The sequence below is a fragment of the Fulmarus glacialis genome, unplaced genomic scaffold, assembly GCF_000690835.1.
Source record: "Fulmarus glacialis isolate BGI_N327 unplaced genomic scaffold, ASM69083v1 scaffold10470, whole genome shotgun sequence".
Classification (NCBI taxonomy): domain Eukaryota; kingdom Metazoa; phylum Chordata; class Aves; order Procellariiformes; family Procellariidae; genus Fulmarus; species Fulmarus glacialis.
In genome coordinates this window covers 5,892-30,536 of record NW_009185804.1, presented here as the reverse complement: position 1 = coordinate 30,536, position 24,645 = coordinate 5,892, and the positions used below count along the sequence as shown (strand labels likewise).

The following is a 24,645-nucleotide window of genomic DNA, read 5'->3' as shown; positions in this document are numbered from 1 at the left end:
TAATTTTAATGTAATAATATCTGGAGCACCAGTGCAGTTTGTAGCATAAGAACAGTTTAACTGTTAGTTGGACTAACAGATAACGTGCAATTCTACTGTCAGTGTTTTTAAAAGCATGCTGAAAAATTGTGGAGGACAGCTAGAGGTAAGAAATAACTTTGTGGACTGAAAAAGGTATTTCACAGTGGAAACAGACAACCTACTTAATTTATCAAGATGTAGTAGGCAATAATGTCTTTGAAGCATCCACAGAGAATTAAGATAATGCTGAGGTCTAGTTGGATGGATGAATGTCTGTTAAGATTCAGTCACTGCAGGCTAAACTTTGATATTCTCAAACTGGAAATAATACTAATTCTTAAGAGGATTTTTTTGTATCAAGTGGGGTTGTGGTATACTGCATTTGTAAGTAGCATTTGCTGTATTAGTTGTCATTCTGAAAGAATTTGAAACCGTGCAGATCTGTTCTCACGCCATTTCCGGCTACATGTCCCTCTTTTGTACTCTCCTTGTGTAAAGATAAGGCTGAAGAGAGATCTGTTTTTCTGACTTGACTCCTCCTCCTACGAACTGCTGGGGAAGTGAACCTCCTTTGCACTCAGCCTCTCAGGCTTTGTGCATATGTGGGTCCAACTGTGTGCAAGGCATCAATAAAGCTTTTGCTGTGTGCAAGATGTAAGCCATAGCTTTGTTTGGGGCCTGTATTTGCAGTTCATTAGCCTGGCTTGTTCTGCTCTAGCATCTGCACAGAGCTTGGAATACATCTCATATTTGAAGCTGTCTTGGTGCAGTGTGCATCTGATTGGCTGGCGCTCACCTCCTATCTTGGTTTTGGTCTTTGTTGCACAAATCTCCTTACTGAATCACCGAGGAGTCGTTCGAAGCACTTTGCATTGGGCTACAGGGAAGTCCGGGAAGGCAGTATAGCAGGAGAACAAAATAATGCGGTCATTTGGTCTGACATTCAAATCTCTGCTTTGACTTGGATGGATCAAACCTTTCTGCAATATAGGGCCACATTTATGACTACAAGTGGCAGAGATTTTATAACAATAAGAATTCACAGAGTAGCCACATCTGTGGAGTTTTAACCTGGGGGGTTTGGAATCCCAATGTGTGGCATAAAAGCAATAGAATTTGAACAGGAACACACAGGAAAAAATTGGAATGTATGAGTGAGATTCAGAAACTTCTGTTGGAAACCTATTAGAATATTTTGCATAGGGGTGCTGCTGTCTCTCCTTATGAGTAACTCATCTTTAGACAAAAATGACAACGCAGAGACATTCAGGCAGATGAGATTAAATTGGGTCATAGTGTAGAATAAAAATTTATCTGTCAAATGACTTCAGGTTACAGATAGAGCCAAAATTCTAGATCTTCCATGCAATACATGAAAGTCATAATTAATGAAAACACAGAGGTAAAATGATAAAATAAAATATTTTGAAAAGAATGTTTTTGCATATTACATATTATAACGTCTTAAGAAGATTAGACAAGATTTGTGAAGACAAGAGTAAAAATGTAATATCACTAAAACAAGAATTATTATATAGGTGACAGACAAGCACAATTACATATTTTTCAAGCAATAACAAAATAAGAATTCAGGATACCCTAGAAGTACAACTAATTTTCTATTTCTGTACAAGTCAAGATGTGTTTCAGTGTAACATCTTAATCAACGACCAGGACAGCTGGACAGAACGCATCTTTATCGGGGTTGCAGGTGACACGAAAATGGGGGGAGCAGTCAACACACTGGAGGGTAGGGGTTTTATTCAGAGCAACCATGTCTTGTCAAAACCAGTGTTTTGCGAGAAAGCAAGCAGGCTTAGCTTTCTGAACTGTTAGCTAAGGGGAATCTGTTTGTGGTTTTTTTCACAGACTATTGGAAGCCTGTAACAATTCAAGCCATGTCTCCAGAACTGGTAAAAAGGTTCTGGTTACGAATGCCCAATCTGAGTTTTCTGTCTGCTTTAATGTGTGTGGGTAACCATGAAGCAATTCTTTGTTCTTAATGTGCTAGAAGTGCAGGTGTGTTATAAGGAGTATGAAAGGCATTCTCCCAAAATTAATATAAAATTTAGGGAAGTGTAAGGGAAGAAGCGGTGAGGAAACAATTTTGCATGAACATAACAGTGGAAATTAAAATGTGTTAATATGCTGGCATTTTTTGCCATTAAGGACTTGGTTTATTTGCTTATAATCCCATATGGCAATACTTTATAGCCTCATGTACCCTTAGTTGCTGATGCATGGTTCTCTAACACCTGTTTTGTGGCTGGTAAAATTGTTCATTTCTGTTCAAAAGAAACACTTCTTACTAGTGTTACTCACAGGAACTCTCAATCTTCCATACTGAGACTAGGCAAGATTCTGTGATCTTTCTTAGGAAAATAGAAGAAGCTGATGTTAGCATCTCTCTGCTATTTGGAGGAGCTAGCATTTCAACATCGAACATGATGCAGCTGGAATGAACTGTTAAGGATGGGAGAGATCCAAGGACTGTTTGTAAAGGGAGAAAAAATGGCATATAAATACTCTCTTTTTCACCTCTAGCTGTGTAAGAAAATGATCTATAAAATCTGCAAAAATCATTCACTGGGAATGAGTTTGCGTCCAAGGGAGCCAGTCTGTGTTACCAGATTCAACACGATTCCAGGACATGAGTTCCTATTGATCCGGACCACTATCAGATATATACTGATCTATATACTATTACTTAAACTGTATACTCACCCCACTAAGCATAGAAACTCACAGCTGAATTAACACTTTTTGGTTTGGCCTTGCACTGTAAGATTTACTTTTGTGTTGCAAGCAGAATTCCCCAGGCACTGATGCTTATCCCCTGGCAGAGATGATGTCCTGCCAGATGGAAAATCTGTCAACATTTGTTTGGGTAATGAAGTCTTTACAAATATTTGGCTCATTGCCATAATTGTTTGGCACAGACAGCAGAAAATGTAGAAGCTTCACTCATGCATAAGGATTCATCTGCTTACACTACAGTTAAAGGGGTGAACAGTCATTAGGAGAAAAGGAACACTCTAGATGTTCATATAGCCTTGAATTACGTGAAAATTGTGAGTGAATGCACTCAGAGATTCATATAGATATGAACCAACTAATTTGGGTATTTATTTTAACTTTTTTAGAATAGCTAAGTGTCCAGCCAAAACCCTTAGGTGCATTGCCATCTTTTAGAAACTTGTCCAAAAATATACTGCACAAATGCTTATCTGGAGCTCAGCTTCATATTAAGACTCCTTCTATTTGCAATTCATGACAGTTTCCACATCCAGTTAGATACATAGTGAAAGCTGCGTTTAAAAACAATAAGGGGATTTATGTCTGTTCAGGCTACCTCTTTTCACAAAGTGTGCAGGAACTGAGTATTCTTTCAATTAAAGCCTTCTGTCACATTCTGCTAATGTTGACCAGTGGGCTCAGGTTTTACTAGGAGACCACATGGTGTGATAGAACATACGGGTTTTTTTCTTCCCAGGAGAGTGAGGCAAATATTGGGACTCACATCAGAAATAATCAGACTCGGAATGAAAAATAGTGGGTTTATGACAAAAAGGAGTCAGTGGTCTCCTTGTATTGTTTAATGGTTATCTCCTTTTACTATAGATTGCGTTCCAGAGCACAAGTGCATAATCAGTTGTGTTACTAGGCAGATGGATTGTTTGCCATTGTACAACCTGGAACTTTTATCAGAGCTGATGGCATTATTACTGGATCTAATTCATTGTCATCATCAAGCCTGAAAGGCATGATTATTATGTATCATCCTGCTCAATTGTTCACTAATAGGGTAGGGTGCTCTTTTAGCCACTTAAAGATGGAAGCAGGTGGTTTTGCTACAATTATTTGATAGAACTGAGGAGCTGGAAAGGGCTTAGCTGACCTAAAAGTACTGAATGCTTTCTTAAGCACTCAAGCATCTTAAACACCACTCATCTAGATTCTTTTCCATCTTTTCCATTTTCCATATTGATTTCAACTAAGACACTAAAAATTACAATACTTGTGATGAAAACATTGAGTGGCAAAGACTGAATTATATTGCTATATTGCGGGCCTTTGGATAGCCTTGCCAGATCTTTCCATTACTTCTAAGATGATAGCACAGGGAGAGACGACTACACTTCATAGGAGTCTTCAGATGAGACCTTTGAAGATGCAGGAACATTTATTCATAGTTACTGTCTATCTTCCTGTGGCCTGAGAAGGAGCCAGTGCTGTTTTCATAGTGGTTAAAATTGCCCCCTAAAATGTCTGTTTGTCTGGACTGTCTGCTAGAGTAGCAAGTACTGCTTACCTAGCCCTGCAACACTGGTAGCTGTAGTAGAGGCTTTTTATAACTGGGTTTTAAATTATCTTATGTAGATAATGGTTAATCTTAGAAGTGACTATCCTGGGCTTTCTGTTATCTCCAGTATTTTCTTACTTTGGTCAGAATTTTATGCCATAGTAGGGTGTAACAGATTAAGTTTCACGTGTGCTCTGCTCAGTTGTCAGCTAAGAAAGTCGTGTTCTCTCATGCACAAGTAGTGACCATGGCTCTAAATATTTCTGTGAATTTATAATCTGTAGCTAATTCACTTCTGGGCACAGTATATTTAGCATCTATTAACAGAACAATGAAAGGTTTTCGTTATCAATACCTTCTGGGGACATCATAAATACTGAGATGATTCACCAAGTTCTAATAATTTTCTTGCCACTTTTTATCATACAGGTTCATAGCCAAGAACATTATGAGGCTGCAGCGTCTGGGGATAACCCATGTTCTGAATGCAGCAGAGGGGAAGTCATTCATGCATGTGAACACTAATGCAGAGTTCTATGAAGGCACAGGCATCAGATACCATGGCATTAAAGCTAACGATACACAAGAATTTAATCTCAGTCGCTATTTTGAGGAGGCAGCTGATTTTATTGAGAAAGCACTTTCCCAGAAGGATGGTAAGGCAAACTGAAATATCTTTCTACCATGTTTTCTGTGCACTGCATATGTTTCTTAGCAATTTATTTTACTGTTTAAAATGGTGCTTCGCTCAGATTATCAGCTTAACAACCAAGTCAGGAATTCAGTTCAAGGTTCTGGATCAAAGACACCAGAATACACAATAAGACATCTTAATCTTCTGTCTATACATGAAGGTCTCCAGTATATGGCAAATGGAAGTCTGTCACTTAGGCGTGACTTTGAAAAGTGAAACAGCAGCTGCATCCTATAATACTGCTTTTCTGGGAAGATGTGGTAAATCACATGAAAAAAAAATTTAAAAAAATCAGGATCTAACAGTTGTTTTAGGACAGTAGAAATTATAAATTAAAGGCAGAAGTGATACAAGTAATGCATTGCTGAAGAGTACTCGCACAACGTGCTATAAGGGGTTTTTTTTTCCAAATGTACAGTAAGGATACTGTGGCCTTACAATTTTTATTACATTAAGTTATTAAATTATTTTATGTGATGATTACCACATTATTCCCTAGGATTGCAGGAAGGCTGGAGATGATATTTGCAATGTTGTTGATTGCCACATTTCTCTACAGTGTGTTTCCTCAGAGCAGAAATCCTAGGACATAGGGCAGTGGGCCAGATGGTGTTTGTTGTTGTCTGACTATTTCAGCATACCAGTTACTTCTATACCTGCTTAATTTCTTTCTTGCTTCATGACTGAACATGAAAAAGGAGGAATGAGAACTCCCACAATTCTAGAAGTTCTTTCTCTGACATGGGCAAAAGGGGTACTAGAGCTGTGATATGCTTTTGACAGATGGAAAGAAATTTTACCTCCAGTTTGGTGGAGTATGAAAAATTCTAATCATTGAAACGTGACTCTTCCAGTTGGCATTGTGACTCACTGAAACAGGTTGCAGTAGGAAAGAAGAGTTTAACAGTGCCAGCTGTGCCACAACTGTCCCTATTCAGTTTGATCTAAACAGTTGCAAAGTCAATCTGAATTTACAGTAGCAGTTCTATTTGCTGATTCATTCAGTCTTAGTAGCTGTCTACCATGCCTGCCACTGTTTTCTTTCTGTGGTAAGAAAGGAAGGAACTTTGTAGCTGGGTGATGCTGGAGCCAGTTTTAAGATTAACTTGCCACTGAAATTTGATAGTTTTGTTTGACATTGAAGTGTAGAGTAAGGTCAGTGAAGTGAAGAGGGATGCAGTAGTATTTTCTTTCAATTTCATTTTAGCATTGTACTTGCATGAAGTTCAGGTGTGGTATACTAAAGGTCTGGAAGGCAGCCTTTAACAGAAGAAGGCTTAGAAACCCTTTTGCTTCTGATCATTTGCAGAGGGGAAGTCAATTCTTTTCCACATATATGATCAAGAATCTCTAAATCTTGCTGATTTATGGCTACGGGCTCTCAAGAAATGTTGAGAATGAATTGTTTTAGCTGTTTAACTTGCTACTGATTAGAGATTTGCCTTGAGGTGAGAAGCCTCTGCAGCTCAAGGCAAATGTGGTAACGGGCTATCTGTTGCTATGGTTCAAAGCAAGTTGTGGTTATGATGAAAATGTGTGTGTATGGTTCATCTGTTCCCTTGTCTCAGAAAAAAATTTACTCTGGAGAGTAGCCTGGGGCCATACTCCCATTTGGGAAGGGGAAAATTTTTGTGTCTGGAAAAGCAGGTCAAAGAGGAAGCAGCTGAAAAGCAATAAAATCGAATTAGAGTTCTCAAAGGGAGCAGTGGCCTGCTTTATTATTGTTGGATACCTACCTACAGGATTTACCTATGTGGTGGATTAACTTGGCTGGACGCCAGGTGCCCACCAAGCCACTCTATCACTCCCCTCCTCAGCTGGATAGGGGGAGAAAAATACAACAAAAGGTTCGTGGTTTGAGATAAGGACAGGGAGATCACTCGGCAATTACCGTCACAGGCAAACCCGACTTGACTTGGGGAAATTAATTTAATTTATTACCAATCAAATCAGAGTAGGATAATGAGAAAAAAACAAATCTTAAAACACCTTCCCCCCACCCCTCCCTTCTTCCCAGGTTCAGCTTCACTCCTGATTTTCTCTACCTTCTCCCCCCGAGTGGCACAGGGGGACGGGGAATGGGGATTGCAGTCAGTTCATCACATGTTGTCTTTGCCGCTCCTTCCTCCTCACGATCTTCCCCTGCTCCAGCGTGGCGTCCCACCCACGGGAGATTGTCCTCCACAAACTTCTCCAGCATGGGTCCTTCTCGTGGGCTGCAATTCTTCACGAACTGCTCCAGCATGGGTCCTTTCCATGGGGTGTAGTCCTTCAGGAATAGACTGCTCTAGCGTGGGTCCGCCATGGGGTCACAAGTCCTGCCAGCAAACCTGCTCCAGCGTGGGTTCCTCTCTCCACGGGTCCTGCCGGGGTCCTGCCAGGAGACTGCTCCAGCGTGGACTTCCCATGGGGTCACAGCCTCCTCCAGCACGGGGTCTTCCACGGGCTGCAGGTGGATATCCGCTCCACCGTTAACCTCCATGGGCTGCAGGGGGACCACCTGCTTCACCATGGTCTTCACCCCAGGCTGTAGGGGAATCCCTGCTCCTGTGCCTGGAGCACCTCCTCCCGCTCCTTCTTTACTGACATTGGTGTCTGCAGAGTTGTTTCTCTCACATAATTCTCCCTCCTCTCTCCCAGCTGCTGTTACGCAGCAGGTTTTTCCCCTTCTTAAATGTGTTATCACAGAGGCGCTACCACTGTCGCTGATGGGCTCAGCTTTGGCCAGTGGCAGGTCCATCTTGGAGCTGGCTGGCATTGGCTCTATCGGACATGGGGGAAGCTTCTGGAATCCTCTCACAGAAGCCACCACTCTACCTCCCCCCCGCCACTACCAAAACTTTGTCACGCAAACCCAATACAAACCCAACAAACATGTAGAATGAGTTCCCTAATCAGTTAGCTGGAAGCATTTTATTGGTGCTGGCATAGGTGTGGTTAGATGTTTCTGGTTCTTGTTGCTGCACAGTCAGCAGTTTCATTTACTTGAGTGTTAATGTGGCTTCATGAATAGCCAGAGAAGTAGCCAGGTATGATCCAACATGGACTTACCGTAGGAATTGGCAGCAATGCAGCAAGAAGGCTGGATATCTTTGAAGAGATGCAATATATGACAAACAGCATATTTCTCCGTCTTCAGTATATTTTAAACTTTGCATCATTTATTTGTACTCTTTGGTCCTGGTCATCTTCATGGGCAAGGCTTATTCTAAACCACAGAAGATTGGAGGAGTGTAGTAAATAGACACATAGTAGCAAATATGTTTTAGTGTGAATGTTTGATATAAAACCATTTTTTTCCTGCATTATCCTTGATGACAGACTGTGTAGCTACTAACAGAGTGATAGCACCTTTCTTCCAAGTTCTACATGTCTTCTGTGGCATTCAGAATTTACATTTCTCAAGCTGCTGAAGGACTAATATTATTAGGCTTTATATCCTAGCTATTTCATGTTGCTTTTCAAACATATATTCCAGTATAACCCAAATTATGACCTGTCTTCCCTGCAGGACAAGTGTTTGTGCATTGCCGTGAGGGCTACAGCCGTTCTCCTACATTGGTCATCGCCTACCTCATGCTTCGCCAGAATATGGATGTCAAGTCTGCATTGAGCACTGTCCGGCAGAAGCGAGAGATTGGCCCCAATGATGGCTTTCTAAGGCAGCTTTGCCAGCTCAATGAGCAATTAGTGAAGGAGGGCAAACTGAAGCCCTAGAACAGAGCACCGTAGTATTTTTTGAAGTTTCTCAAACCATCAGAGGACATCTTAGGTGCTTTAGATTCCCAAACCCCAACCACCAAGCTAAATCACATAATGTGAGCGAGACAGAATTCCAGCTCTGGTCTAGTGCAAGTATCTTTCTCAAACTCTGGGTCTGTCTCTCAAGATGGCACAAAATTGTGTCACTGTTCGGACGTGTTGCAATAAAGAGGCGTTTTTAGAGGGGTAACTCCAGTCATAACAGCTTTCTTCACATGTATTTCAGAGCCCCCTGCAGACTCTGTAGCATATGTGGTTTGCATTGACATTGAGTGTGATTCATTTGAGACTTGTCTTGTATCCCACCAGAGCACCCTTTTCTGAGAGCCCCAACACATCTCTTCACACACTCTTAATTGAAGTACTGTATTTTCTAAAGCTTCTTTTTCATGCACACAGGTGCCTAAAGTTTGAGTGTAGGAGCTTCAAGGAATGGAGAAGCATATATACAAATGCACAAATGCACTCGCTTGCAAAATGAATTGTATACAGTGTTGCGTTTAGTGTGGATTTATGCCAATACACAGTGTGTGGTAGTAAAGCCTTTTAGAGCCCAATCTTGATGCACACTGTATTTCCAAGAGTATTTGTACCTCTTGCTGTTGTGATTGACATGAAATAGTCTGATATTAAATGCTCTTCTTTTTTTGTTTTGAAATTGTACTAGAAAAAACCATCAAGAGCAAATGTTGAGGAAAAAACTTGAGCAAGGAAGAAATGATGTCTGTATTTAGGAGTATCCATTTGTACTGGATGTATGATAAAGTCCTAAGTATCAGAATATAATGGCTCCCGAGGCTTGTATTGAATTACAGTGTCTCTCTCCTTTCTTTGCTATCGCTGTTTATTAATGCAGAATGGAATGAGCACATACGCAATTTACTTCCAGTAGGGCAACACAGGTATGCTTACAAAGCAGTTTGCAGAAGTACACTCTTGACTTCTTGGATTGCTTGCATGGTATCATTAAATAGAAATGAGCATTGTTACGTACCACATGGAATAGGAAACATTTCCTTGCTATTAAAATAAATAATGTCTTGATTCTGTTTGACGAACAGATGAAATGAGTCATTGCAATGTTGGGAGAGGGAGCTTTGTTTACCATGTGCCTAACTTAGTGTGTAAATGTGTACCTGTGAGTTATAGCACTGTATTAACGCAAAGGATCTCCCACTGCAAACTCGGAATTGTTGGTTAAGCTAACAGAACCTGAGATCATAGAATCATAGAATCATTAAGGTTGGAAAAGACCTCTAAGATCGTCAAGTCCAACCGTTAACCCAACACCACCATGCCCACTAAACCATGTCCCTAAGCGCCTCATCTACACGTCTTTTAAATACTTCCAGGGATGGTGACTGAGATGTATGTGTTCCCTTTTTATCTGTGCTTTAATGTAGTTCTAGATTGAAAATCTTAACACTATTTTAAACAGAAACACTGTTGTATTAGTAGCACATGTAAGCCCAGATCTAGTTATGTATATTCAGTTCACTAATGAAAAATCACAAAGGACGTACATTGTTTTACTTCTAGTTGTTGGGGTTGTGTGGTTTGGGGGGTGGGGGGGGAGTTCTGTATAGCTAGGTAACTTTCTTGAAATTAAACTCCAGAGTTTCTCTTTTTTGTCCTTTAAAGGGACAACTGGCGAACACTCTACATAGTGTTTCCTTTCACCTCCCTACAGTCAGTCAGTATTTAGTGCTTGCTTTGAATCAGGATGGTTCAGTAATAACATGCAGTAATCAATTTCATTACCTAATTACATATCTGTTTCCTTTCTCCCATTATATCAGTATTAAATTAATTGCCTCTTCAAAATTCCTAGTTACTGATTTCATGCTGTGTAGCTTGGGGAATAGGAATACGGGCCTTATCTTTTCTATTATACTGACTTTTTCATGCTGCAGTCTTACTTATAAATCATCCTTTTAAAATTTTTACTATGGGGATAGATTTTTTTTTTTCTATCTCCTCTCACACCATGTATTCATAATACCTATCGGCACTACAAGAAAAAAACACACGCAACAGAGATTCATGTGCATGCACTTTGTCTTTGACCTGTTATCTACAGCTCAAAAATTCCAGTCCATTAAAGAGTTAAGAAACCATTAGGCATTAGATTTTTGTTACTCTCTCATAGATTGTAAGAAGGCTAATAGTTGTCAGACTACAAACAGAATTGTTTATTAGAATTGAGTCTGTTTACCTTATGGTGATGTTTTTGTATTTGTCAGTATCAAAAAAATACTGACAAATCAAGACATACAGGAATTTTTTCTTCTATTGAAGATGTTCTTTTAATTCATAGGACACTTCAAGTGATAACTTCAGTGGTACTCTGGCCCATTTATCTCAGTATAACAAAACTGACTTAACAAACATTTTGTAATATGAGAGTGGAGAGGAATAAATAAAACAATGCTATAAATTGATTTTAAAAATTGAGCTTTAAGATGGTATATCCTATTTTGAGTGACTCAGTAATGAAACCATTTCTAGCTGTGCAATGTCAGATCACTGCTCCATTAATGGATCATACCCTTCCTCTTTTAGTCTTATCTTGCTTTTTAAGTACAGTAATGTTGCAAATTCCTCTGCCTATTTTAGCTGGCCAAGAAGAGCTTGTATGCCTCTAATCCATAATGATATGCTGTATGCTTCTAAATTTCTCTTCCTGATTGTAGAAGGAAAGATTGTATAAAAACAGGAATGAGAGCTTTCTTTTCATGTAATATGAAATTGAGAAAGTATTGGAAGAAATACACCTTTTTATTCTTCTGAAATTACTGCACGCCTGCCCTTTGCTGTGAGATGTTCCTTACAAGCATGCTAATTGGGGGAGATATTTCTTAAAACAACTATTAGTGGCAAATAGCAACACTACATTTTTGGAGTTGAAATCTCTTGGTTATAGCTAAAATAGTGTATCTGGATTTACATTAATATGTTTATCCTGAATACAGTGTGATACCTTTTGCGTAGATTTTGTGGAGAACAGATGGGGTCTCTGTAAAATACGCATCTATCATAGAACAAAGATATCTACCACGTCAAATCCAGCACAATGAAAGAAAAAGCAATAGCTTGGGTTTTTTGCACTTAAGAGTTAGTGAAATTGAAGAGTAGAGGCGAGAAGCTATTAGCATTTTATAGCAAGGAACAAAGAAGAAAGTCCAGATAGATAAAACGACGATATATGTAAAACTAAATTCACCTTCTACTCATGCTGAACTAAATCTTCCTCAGCCATTGCATAAGCACAGTAGAGAAGTTTGTAACTAAAAATTAAGAGTCAAAGCAAAAATAACATTTTCTGAGTGCTTTCTTCATCCTTTGGTCCTGCAACTGAGAACAGTGTTGTATCTAGCATGCTGCTCTGAACCATAGGTACTGCCAGAAAATACTTCATGAGAGAATGTTGCAATATGTCACTGCTGAAAAGTGAACATTTCATGAAGTTATTTCAAACTTAGAATTAACAGCATCCGAATGCAGGACTAGCAGGCACAACATGTTGTATTGTAATTCATTTTTGGATGTTGAGCCCGTGTTAGTATTGGACATGTTTTTCTCCTACACCATGAGTATGCCTGGCTTACTTCTCTTGGTGATGTGAGAATTAATTAATCTTCATAAAAGGCTTTGAAGATGAAAAGCACTGTGTATAAGAACACTACATGCTCTCTGAGTTGAAAAACAAACGTGTCAAATATATCTTCCTCCTGCTGAGCAAAGAAGAACAGCAGAAAGGGTATCTGCAATATTTGTTTTAATAATTTAAATATTTTCATTGAGCCATCTTCTGTTGTCCAGAACTAATTAAATCTCTGATGCTAGAACCAGAAGCAGTATTTTTTCCCTTCTTTTTTTAAATTAGTTCTGCTAGTTTACTATAATGTTTTCAGCATACAAGGACTATCTAATGGAATCTCGCTTAGTATAGCACAGAGGTTTCTTCTAAAATTATTTTCTGGGCTTCGCCAATGAGTAAAACTGAAAATAGCACAGGCCTGAGAGGTATCTTCTAAGGACTTGTTCGTGAGAATTAGTGTCCTATTCATTTCTTCTATTCTGCAAATAAATCCTGGAAATGCAGATTGTGTGAGTAATTCAGTTAAGTGTTGGGGTTTTTTTTATTATTTCAATTCCAGTATGCCAAGGTCGCTGGCTAGCTGACTCACCAGATGGAGCTGTAGGCTTGTTATTCTTCACTAGATAGTCATCATTCCATCCCTGAACAATGCTATTGTGTAAATCTAATGTATTCTTTCTTGTCTTATCACTGAAAAAGGCAAGCCACCAGAATGATTTATTAGTGCATTTGCTGGTCTCTGGTGGGAGAATACTAAGATTCCATTTATTCTTGGCTACTTGAAGGAGATCACATCATAGCATTCAGACTGATACTTTCACAAGGTAGCATGTGACTCAGCAAAATTCTTATGAGACAGATAAAAGTTGCTTGGGCAAGGGCGGCTTAGCAGCGTCTTAGAAAAAGAACTGTTTGAGAAGCAAACAAGTTCTTCTTGAACATGTCAGGAACTGAATTCCTGGGCAGCGTGTGAATTATGAGCCATTGTCCACAGATAAGCTTAAATTGCACACATGTATCTGAGGGCCTGGATACCTAACAGAACACCCCTTGGCCCAGGTGTGGGCATAGTGAGCACCAGAAGCTAAAGTGACAGAACAGATTTCAGAAACTGGTTTATATGTGCCTGCCTTCATAGTACAGTGTTGCAATCCAAGAACATCAGGACAGAAGTCTGAGTCCAGAAAGCAGCAACGGATTCAGGCTAAGTATATGATGCAATTTACTCCTTGTACCTGCTTCCCTAATATGTCTGATTCTTTCTTAACATGGCTAAGGGTGGTGTTTTTTCAGCTCCGAAAATAGCATCCCAGTTCTGAATATACAGGATCCAAACTCAGTTCCACCCTGGGGGGGGGAGGGTTCATTCTGAAAGTGTCCTTGATATGTCCTTTTTTTTTTTTTTTCCCAGTGCAAAAATCAATTGTTTGTGGGGGGCTGCAGCCCAAACCATGTCTGCTTTGTTGCAGAAAGTACTGTGAGCAGGCAAACAGCTACAGGATGTGGAAGAATGTTTTTGTAGTTAAGGAATCTGAACGTCTATGGGATTTGGATTCTTTTCTTGCCTGTAGTAGGCTGCCCTCCTAGCTTGTGGACAAGAAGTTTTAAGCGAGAAGCTAAACATAGCTTCTGATTTTTACTTCCATAGACTTTTTGGTATTATTTCTCTCAGTGGGTAATACAGATAAACATTAAGACAGTTAACAGAGGGGATTGTTTAAGTACTTAGAGAAGCTACATCAAGAAAATTTTTATGTTTTATGTGAAAATTGATTACTGTAAATGTGGTTCTCTGTAGTAGGCCTACACTGATAGCTTTTGGAAATATTCTCTAGGCAGACATTAAATGAAAAGAAATTAATAGAAACTGAGCTTCGATAAATAGATACAATTCTGAAGGCATTTAAATAGGGGAGTGAATAGGTAGCAATGGTTCAATGATTACCAGTACTCAGTTTTCTTCTGCTCTCCTCTTCTGCCTTTCAGCTGTACTCCATTGTGCCACAAGCTGTGATCTCACTTTGGATAAGGTCACTACTGGTGAATACCACTACAAGGTGGTATTCCTATCTGACAAAAATAATACCAAGTTAAAAATCTTTTTTAGTTCCTGGTCATCCTTCCTGACTTGTTCAGTTTAAAAAAAAAAAAAAACAACAACACACCAAATCAAACTAAAACACCAAAACAAAACCCCACACCATTTTATTCATTTGAGGGCCATTAAAAGATCACGTCAGTATTTCCAAAGAAAAGAAAAAATAGCTGTATTGTAAGGCCTGAAAGCAGAGCTTGAGATCATTGTACACAATTTCAAGTATAACTTAATCATGGTAGTCTAGCCTGTTCTTTGAAGGAAAAAAAAACCAAACCCCAACCAACCAACCAACCAAAATCTGCAAGGAAGGTGGTTCCACAGCTTTCCAAGCTGGTATCTATCGTTTCTTCAAAATCCTTTTTATTTGGTGGGCAATCCTGTGATGCCCGTGTGAAGTTGTGTATCCCTTGCTGTTGAATTGATTCACCTGTAGCTCTAAGCCAAAAATAGACTTACTCATAAGTGAGAAAAATTATGCTTGGAAAACATTTGCAATGGCTGAGTGTTTGGGTTTCCTGTATTTGTGAGACCATCATTAACTGCTTTGAATAAAGGAGGCAGTTATTAATGAAAGATAATCAGTGCTGCTGCTGATGATTATAGGGAAAAAGGAAATCAGCACATCTGAGGCAAATTATGTGACAACAGTCTGTATTAAAGAAAGATATCCTGACTGGCTGTGGAGAAAAAAAAAAATCTTGTAAAAAGAAAATAGTATGTTGTATCCCTCCATAAAAACAGAGTAATTTCTGAGATGGTAGGATACATAAGATGTGGGCTGGAGGAGAGGGAACAGACAGTAAGGGTACACAGTTGTATGCAACACAATGCACAATTGCTTTTAGAGATTCTTTGGAATATTTGGAAAGGAGGGCTCTTCTGAGAATGCTAATCTCTATAATTTTGGGTGGAGAGAAAGGGTAGGAGAGAAAGCATGTCACAAGATACTTCAGATGCTATTATTTTAGGAAAGGACCATTGTACAGAGCAGGTAGGCTAGAGCTCATGAAACTCAGTACCGCTAGTGCATCTGCTGTGTGTGTCTCTGTGTATGCGTAAGGCTGAAGAGGTGAAATGTCCTCAGGTCATTGCTGTTGTTTAAATCTATTATTTATCATCAAGGTCACACCAAGAGAGAATACACCTCCACTTTAAATTTGGTGACACCTGGTTTCCGTGCCAGGTCAGGGAAATTGTCAGAATGGAATGCAAGCCTTAGATAATGAGTCTTACAGTAGTAGGGAAAAGTCAGTGAATCACTTTTGAATCTCTTCTACATGAAATATTTTCATGAGGATGTATGCAACAAACATTGCAGTAACACACATGGGTGTCCCTCTACTGCTTTAAGCAAATATTTTGCTTTCAGTAGGAGGATGAGCACAATGTAGTACCTAACCTTACTAAAAGCTGAGATGCTTTCCCATTAATATATTTAGCTTGACATCATTTGCAAATAACTTGAAAGTGTTTGTGGTCTTGAGACAAAGAAATGATGCAACTATCACCACTATCATCTTATTTTTGCAAGGAAGAAGAATACCATAGATGAGATTTTAAAACATGACACATGAATACATCTTGGGCATAGGTGCCCTAGACATAAGGTCATCAATTCTCTCTTTTTGTTGGTTGCATCATGAACGGAAATCAGTCTGGTCATGTTCTTGTGTTTAAAATAAGCAAATGTCCTATATTCAACACTTAGCAGAATGTCAGCAGAAGTAGTAGTATGCAATGAATTTAAAGCAAATGTTGAGGTTTTTTTTTAAGTGATAAAAATGTGAGAAAGGGCACATCAAAAAGTATGATGTACAACATCCTGGCTGTTTACCCTAACTAACATATTCCAAGTAGCCTGTTTTTTAAGGAAAACTAAACAAAACAACTTCTCATCTTGAAAAGAAGCTCTTTCCTGTTTCTTCCAGTACATTTGTGAAACAAAATGTAGAGCTCCTTATTTTGTAAAGGAAAAAAAAAGCTATCCCCCCCCCCCCCCCCCAATCATTTGCCTGCAGAGACTGAAAAGCGTAACTACTGAGCTACAGTTTCTAGATTTGCTTAACTTTATACCTGAGGTGGGGGGGAAGAAGAAGAACAGCAATAAAAATAAAAAGTCTGAAAAACCTTTGGAAAAGACAATAGCCAAAGATTCAAATATGGAGGTAGAAGCAGATTTTAATTTTTAACATGGTTAGAAAAAACTGCAGAAAGACTTGTCAGGTTGCAATTCATCCTATTCTTTTCAGTCACCATTGTTGCCAGGCACAAAAATGAAGCGCATATGAGAAGTTTTTACATAGAAGTTGTAGAATATTGTCACTAACCCACCCCCACACACCCATTTTATTTCATGCAGACAAAAGCTGAGATGAATGAGTTGTTGTCTGGCCCTTCCCACTTTGTACAGTCATTGGCTGGCTTGGTTCTAAAAAGGATTTAAAAAAGGGGAATAATGTGGCTTTGCCTGGGATCTGAGACTGTCAGGGTGCTGAAAAGCTAATCTGTGAGCTGCCACCATGCAGATCTCTTGGGCTGTGTGCTCTGTCTGTGTCTTAATACAAATTGCATTTCGATCTGTGGAAGGGTGGCAGATGTTTAAAAATGATGCTACAGAAATCATTCCTGATATCACTGAAAATACAGAACCACCGATGGAGCAGACTTTCAGCAACAACAACACAATGAACCAGGCAAAGCATGGAGGAAGACACATACAACAAGCTCCAGACCCTAACGGTAAGAAAAATAACATCATTATTACTGTTTTGGACTTTAACAGACAGTTTGAAAAAGAATACTTACTATCATATATGTTTATTTATTAAAACCTTTAGATGTGGACCTAATGCTGTAAGTGATAGGGAGTTACATCTACTGTTGAAGAAGTATCAATGTAAACGTTAGAAGGGATATACCAGAGTTTACTGATGAAAAATGTGGTCTGTATATTGAACAATCCTTAGGTACTGCAATATGCATTCCTATTCTGCCCAGCTGCTCTCTGCAGACACAACTTCAATACATAAAACCTGTAGAAGATACTACTTAAATTTCTCTTGTGTTTTGTGCTCACAAGCCCTGTGAGGAAATATCACAAGTCATTTTTCTCTCTTTGATGTTAGGATGGGGCAATGGGTTGACAGTGGAGATAATAATATAAATTCTTAATATTTAGAAAGAGTCACACTAGTGAAGTGTAAGCTCATACAGCAAAAATGGCACATGGAGGTTGCATTCAACTAGATGAGAGAAGTGTGCTGCTCAGTGTCCTTTGCCAACAGCCAGATTTTCAGCCAGATTCCAGCAGCCAAAAAAGCTGTTATGAACAGTTAAAGCACTCCCGAGGGGAATTCATGCTCAAATGAATTGGAGGGGACTCTATTTTGCAGAGGTGTGCAACCTTGGAATCAGTTTAGCTACTTCAACAGCACTGTCATACTTCATAACATATTGTCACTGCATTTGGCCAAATATCTAACATTAGCAGTGATGCAAAACACAAGCTTTGTGAGGAGAGATGGAAGGTGGGGAGTTAGCACCAAACAGAGAAAGGTAGTTTTAAAGAAGTGTTCTGCTGGCAAATAGGGTGAACTTGGTCCTCCAGACTGACACACTGGGCTACCAAATGCATGTGGCGATGAGTCAAACTTACAGTTTCCCCTCTCGTGCATTGCAGATCTGAGCTAGCCACCTTTTTCTGGGGACAACTGGAAGGGAATTGTGTTTTTCTGCTGCAGCTGTCAGTTAAGGTGTTTAAAACCATAGCATTAACAATATATTAAAAGAAAAAAAATATGAAGTAATGTTTTTCAGAGTGTGACTTTATAAGGGTCTTAAATCCCTAAAAGGGGGAGCACTCTGCTTCTCACAGGCAGCCCCACCAACCACCAGGTCAAGGCAGGTTGGTTTTGTTGTTACATCTGAATACCTTCATTTTTTAGCCTCTTACTATTCTGACATCAACTGGGGGAAATCTGTCCCACTGGTATGTGCACATTTTTTGAAGTGGAAAGGACATTTACTTAAGAGAGTGAAGGAGACTGGACAGTTATTCAAGATACAAAATGGTCTTGCATACTTATTTTGACATCTTTAACACCAGGAATCAAAATGATGATCCAAAGCAGCCAGACCTTCCCGGGGCACATGATGTTACACCAGACCATGAATAATTTTGCAGTATGTGGAACGTGCACACATTCAGGACAGGACATATATGCACAGAAAATAAACCTATATAGCTGAGGCAAATGCCTATATATTTAACTGTATCTGCCTATGTGCTGTGGTGGTACATCTGATTCAGAGCATTATTTTTTACATAGATATAATTTTCTTAAATGCTTAGGGAACTTGGGAGGATTAGACTAAGTGCACATGGAGTTCAGTTGCCAGCATTTTTGTCACAGCATTATGACAAGGCTTGTTTCATTTCATTAATGCAGTCCTTAAAACTTTTAAAAAATGAAATATTGCTAGTTGTACTCTGATAAATATAAACCTGAGCACTAAAAATTATGTTTCTGTACTTCACAGGAAAAAGAAAAATTAAAATGTCTGAACAAATACTGTTCTATCACTAAGGACTCAGGGTCAAAATTCTCTTTTGATGTACTAAGGAGGGAACCACCTTGTGCACGGCAAGGAGAATGGGCCTAACAGACACAGCCTTCTATTTGTAAGCTGACCTTTGAGGATTTCCACCACAAGGAGCATTCCTGACTTAAAACTGTCCTTTTGACTAAGAGAAGAACATTAACATGTGTTTATCTAGATGAAGTTCTGTGATAAACACCTTCAAAAATCAAATTCTGTATCTTCCAAACAAGTCAATTAGCCAAGCATGTCACCTGGCAAAAGAGACCTTTGGAAAAAGTCTGTTCCTACAAGCAGAAAGTTTTTCTAAATCCTTAATGCTAAAAAATCTTGTATTTCCTAATGTTTCATTTGCCTATAGCTATCCATTGAGAAAATGGGGGAAAAAATACTGTAAGGTTCCTAATCAACCAGAAGATGCCTCTAGCTGTCTGAAGGAAATTATGTGGGACATGTGAGATTATCACAGAGAGCAGTAAACTTGGAAAACCTAATGCCTGAAGAGTGGGAATTCTGTAGCACTGTTGTTAACTGCTAATTTCCCTAACCTGGAACACATTATGCTAGTTAAAAATCACTTAAGGAACACTTTCTTTGCTGCGAAAGCATTTAAATCTGGAGTCAACCTCTGAAGTCAACAGAGTTAAACTAGAGCAATGGGGGAAGGTTTTGCCCATAGGTAAATGAAGCCAGGAGTATCCCATCAAAATTTCCCATGAAGTAACCGCTGCTGCTGGGGTTATACTTCAGAAGCTCCACTGCCCACCTGCACAGCCCTGACATGGAATTTACCTAGTGGCAAGAGAAGGATTTTATTCATCAATTTGTACATTGTTATTCAAGGGTCTCATAACTAGAGTAGCCAAATACTCAGAAGCTGCACAAGTGAGTCTTTGGAGATACTCTTCCTAAAATCTGCTATTCAGGATGTCCAGCTTGTATCTAGCTCAGAGCTAGGCATCTGCTACAGAAACAGAAAATGCTTTCTCAAGGATGGGGAAGAAAGTAGTCAGTAATTAATGTGTTTCTTGTTTGCAGATGCTTCTGACTTTAGCTGCAGAGAAATGCGAACCACCCGCTATGTCACAGAGGGGCCTTGCCGCAGCATCAAGCCTGTCAAGGAACTGGTCTGTTCTGGTCAGTGTGTCCCCTCACACCTCCTTCCCAACTCTATTGGTAGAGGGAAGTGGTGGCGTCAGAATGACCTGGATTATCGCTGCATTCCTGGTCACACTCGTATGCAGCGCATCCAGATGGCTTGTCCTGAGGAGGAAACTCGGACTTACAAATTCCGAGCTGTCACGTCCTGCAAATGCAAGCGCTACACTCGCTACCACAACCAGTCTGAGCTGAAGGACTTTGGAAAGGAAACTGTCAGGCCTCAGAAGAACAAGAAGCCCCGTCTCTCCAGAGCCAGAAGCAGCAAATCTAACCAGCATGAGTTAGAAAATGCTTATTAGAAGGTGGCTCTGAGTGATACAGCCTAGCAGCTCTGGATATTTTACAAAACATCAAATGGCACTCACAGGCCACAGCATGACGTTCTGACTGCAGTAGGTTCCAATTCCTTCTGCTAAGCTGGGTCAAAGGCTCACATAGTCAAAAGTCTATCAGATTATAGCACTTATGGCCTGATAAGAGAATGAGATAAACCGAGCTGGAGGTAGCAACACTTAAATTCAGTCTGAGAGGAGAGGTACACCTTGGAGATTCACGTGAGGTTATGTGGCTTGTACAAGTAGGAAGGCAGAGGAAAGTGAAGCTGTTATGGTGACAATCACACTTTGTTAGACGTCATTCTACTCACTGTATGTGAAGAGAACACTGAGATCCCTTTCCCACTTATAAAAGTGCCATGATGCAGGACAAGCAAGCGATTAGGGAAGCACCAGGAGTGTTACCACTCTCTGAATGAGTTGTAGAAAGTCAGTGATAGCAGGGATTTCAACAGTTATGGTGACTGAAGTCAAATTGTTGGGAAATTAACATCCTGTCAAATGTCCTCATGCCCTAGTTGTTTTCCTCTAAAACACAAAAATCAAAATACGACACTCATGTTCTCAAAAGTGTGACAAATCTATTTCATACTTTTAATTAACAGACTGTAAGATCATCAGATTCAAAACTGAGATATGACAACTAAAACCATATTTGTTTTAGGGACAACGATTTGTTTTAGGAACAATTAAACAAATTCTACTAAGTGGAGCATGTTTATGAAATGGATGCTCCTCTCAAACCAAATAACCTCACTGATGTTTGTCCTGTAAACAGCTAACGATGCATAATTTAACATAAAAGATACTGATTATTCCTTATTTCGTAGAACACAATTGACTTTAGTATCAGCTTAGATATCTCAACTTACATTTTCTATCCTGTAGAGTTTGGATTATCTGGCCACACTCTTCGTAGTGCAAAGAGTGTGCAAGCCAAGTTCTGGGAATAAGGTGCTGGTTTTGCATTAAAAGTGAGCCTCTGCTAATTTTAAAGTCATGAATTCCTCTAGAAAAGTCTTTGGTATGTGCAACCTTGGTAACTCTTTAGTTTGACAGCAACTTTCCTTTACTTAGCTTCTCAACATTCAGACTAATGTTTGTATTTTTACATTAAAGAATATTATTAGAAAGTGAATCGTCACATCCTGTATATATCCTGTAGAAGTGCTAAGCCTAGTATCAGATGAACAGAGTTTGGGATGAAGACAGTTCCTCACTGTTCTTATTTTCTATGTAGAGTTTATGCTGAAATCATATAAACTATGGAAATTTGTGATGTTGGTAGATTTTGTAATTATTTTATGTGGGACCAGAACCTAGAGAGAAAAGGTATTGTTTCAGAGAGTGAATTACGTATTTATTTTTTTCTCAGAAATTATTTATGCAATGTTTTTCCATGTAGAGAATGAGAATACCGCTTTAAAAATATTAGTCTGTTATTTTTAATTTTAAATACATTGTTAATAAAGTAGAAACAATGATTAATTATAGGAAGACTCATTGATTTTCAGCTATAGTATAAAGCTGATTTGCTGCAAAGCCAGTGAATTACAGAACAGTCAGGGTGTTGACTCCAATTTCTGTGATAGAGAGTGTCAGGGTCCTTAATTCTCAATTGATAACCCACACATCTTTAAAGAATCTCCATCCTGCAACTTCTTGCTCCAATGCACGACATTTCTCATGGAAAAAGTCTTCCTGGGCAGATGTGGAGCTCAGAACTATTTCAATATTCTCATTTCTACTTCCCCTGGAGAAGAAAAACTCAGCCGATTTCAATTTCCCTCCTACTCTCAGTGACATTTCCTGATTCATATGTTCACAACCTGATAAAGCTACCAAAGAAAACAAGAAGTCTGTGAACTGTCAATCAAGATTTCTTGATTGAAATCTGATTGCTTCAGATTTCTCTCATTGAAAAAAAAAGTGTGGAATCCCCTTGCAAGTGCTGCCAAGCAACAGTTAAACTTTTTAACAATTTGATATTGCAGACCTATGCCCATTTTCATTTATAAGGCAATGTTCTTTAAGAAACAAAGACATTTTCCAATGAAGTCAGGAAAAACTGAGCTTGGACTGCATATAGCGTGCAGATCTTTCAATACAGGTGTAAAGATAAACAGCTTTTTCAAGACAGCCAGTAGATAAGGTGTCCTTTCACTACTATTACTTGATACCTCATATAAAAACCTAATACAAATAGTTGTCATACCTGTGACAACATTTTCCAGACTTATCTTTGGCTTTATGAATTTGGCACTTGGGGCTTAATTTTAGGAAATCAGCATGAACACTTGCAAGTGCTTCTTAAGTAAGAAAAGCAGTTCAGTTCCTCTGAAAAGCTATTCCACAGTCTCACTGGCATGTAAGGTTACTGGCTGTTGTTTTTAAAATGTTGACTGTGATAAGCCAGTGAAAGTGACTTACTCCACTGTATCTGAGACTTCATGCAGGATTCCAGGCAGTTCAGAAGTATAGGGCCTGCTGCAGGTAAACCAGTAATACTTTTCTCCCAAATGTTTCACCTTAAAGACATCCTCTTCTAAAAAACCCCCAATCCTCCCACACAGTCCTCTTCTACCAAAAGTGCAAATGTTTCCTGCTGTTAAGCTGCCATTCAGAATCTTGCAGTTTTCTGACTTACCGTGTGATGATCGGTTCTTTGCATGTTATAAAAGCTTTTACAAGAATACCAATGGACAGGGAGTCCTGAAGCACTTATGATACTATATTTCCTCTCAACGCCCATCCTGTTTACAGTTGTTTCTCACTGGTTTTTTACCACAGGTTAAAAGTGGATTAGACGAGCAGTCTGCAGATATGCTTAGTCTTCTATAATCTTACTCCTGAAACAGTCCCCTCCAACCACCTCTTTTACAATTACGTTATCAGGAGAGGAACAGGAAATAGTAGTGTTCTGCAAACAGCTGGCAAAATCAAAATGTGGGATGTTTCACAGAGGGAGACTGCTACATCCCCCCCACGTGGGTTCTTTTCAAACAGAGCATTTGGGTTTATTTATTTATTTATTTTCGCGCGCTCTCTTTTGTTTTTTTAAATCTCTAAAAGGTGTACATGATTTTAGCCTCAGATTAGTACATATTACTTACAGCTGTTAGTAGGGCTCTAGAACAAGACAGAAATTTAAAGAGTGACTTACTGCTCTAATAAACTATGTTAATGTTTACTGAAAGCATTATTTACGACTCGAGGGACATGCTGTACAGAGGAGATGCCATCTCTAACTGGGGGTTTGAGAATGAGTGCAGGAAATTTCAGTTTGTTTTTCACACCAAATCTATACACTTCCAGTTCTTTCCAAAGAAAAAATGTTGATACTGTACACAGAGGAAATAACTGAAAACAGAGCGACTTTATAGATTGTCCTTACATCAGTGAAACATTACTGGACACAAGACGTACATGGGACAGGCTCTTTCAGAGTAACAAATACTCCAAAGGGGCTTCACATAATGGGCAGAGACCTGCTGTGCGCTTCTTTCACAGAAGCATTAAATAGTTTTTCTTCAGGACTATAAACTCTTCAGTCAAGAGCAAATTTCTTCATTGTAATTTTTGCAATAAAATAGCACAATGGTACATAATTTAAGTGCTACTGAACTATAAGTAGTAAGAGGTCACTGAATTTACCTTCACCTGGCCAGAGACAGCTGCCTGTCAGCAACCGAACAACTGTCATAATGGGTAGTCCACAGAAAAACAATCAAGTTGCTTTTTTCAGATAGGATTCATGATTTCTCCAAATCAGCTTTGAACATTCATTTGTCCTCCGTTTTTATTTCCCGCTTGTGTAGACAACGAACTATGGCGCATTCTCTACAATATACTCACTGACTTACAATAAATAGTCAATGTGCCTACTTTATTTCTTTTTCTGGCAAAAATACAATTCTGCTATTATTCAGTGAAAGATAAACTTACAGGCAGCACAAACAGCCTACTGGTATCCACAAGGTCCCAAAGATTTTGCATGAGGTTCAACTTTTTAATTACAAATTGCACAATAAAGAACATAACTTTATCCAGTGAGGCCCTAGGCCCAGAAAA

At 39.1% G+C, this 24,645-nt stretch overlaps 2 protein-coding genes across 2 annotated transcripts; both read left to right on the top strand.

Moving 5' to 3' along the window:
• Positions 1–1,919: 1,919 nt before the first annotated feature.
• Positions 1,920–9,414, top strand: DUSP3 (dual specificity phosphatase 3). The gene is made up of 3 exons (XM_009578530.1): positions 1,920–1,942; positions 4,754–4,980; positions 8,530–9,414. Exons 1-3 carry the CDS (start codon positions 1,920–1,922, stop codon positions 8,733–8,735), a joined length of 456 nt encoding a protein of 151 aa, XP_009576825.1. The 3' UTR covers positions 8,736–9,414.
• A 7,584-nt stretch (positions 9,415–16,998) lies between these two features.
• On the top strand, positions 16,999–20,538 carry SOST (sclerostin). Its single transcript, XM_009578420.1, has 2 exons — positions 16,999–17,218; positions 20,117–20,538. Exons 1-2 carry the CDS (start codon positions 16,999–17,001, stop codon positions 20,536–20,538), a joined length of 642 nt encoding a protein of 213 aa, XP_009576715.1.
• Positions 20,539–24,645: the final 4,107 nt, after the last annotated feature.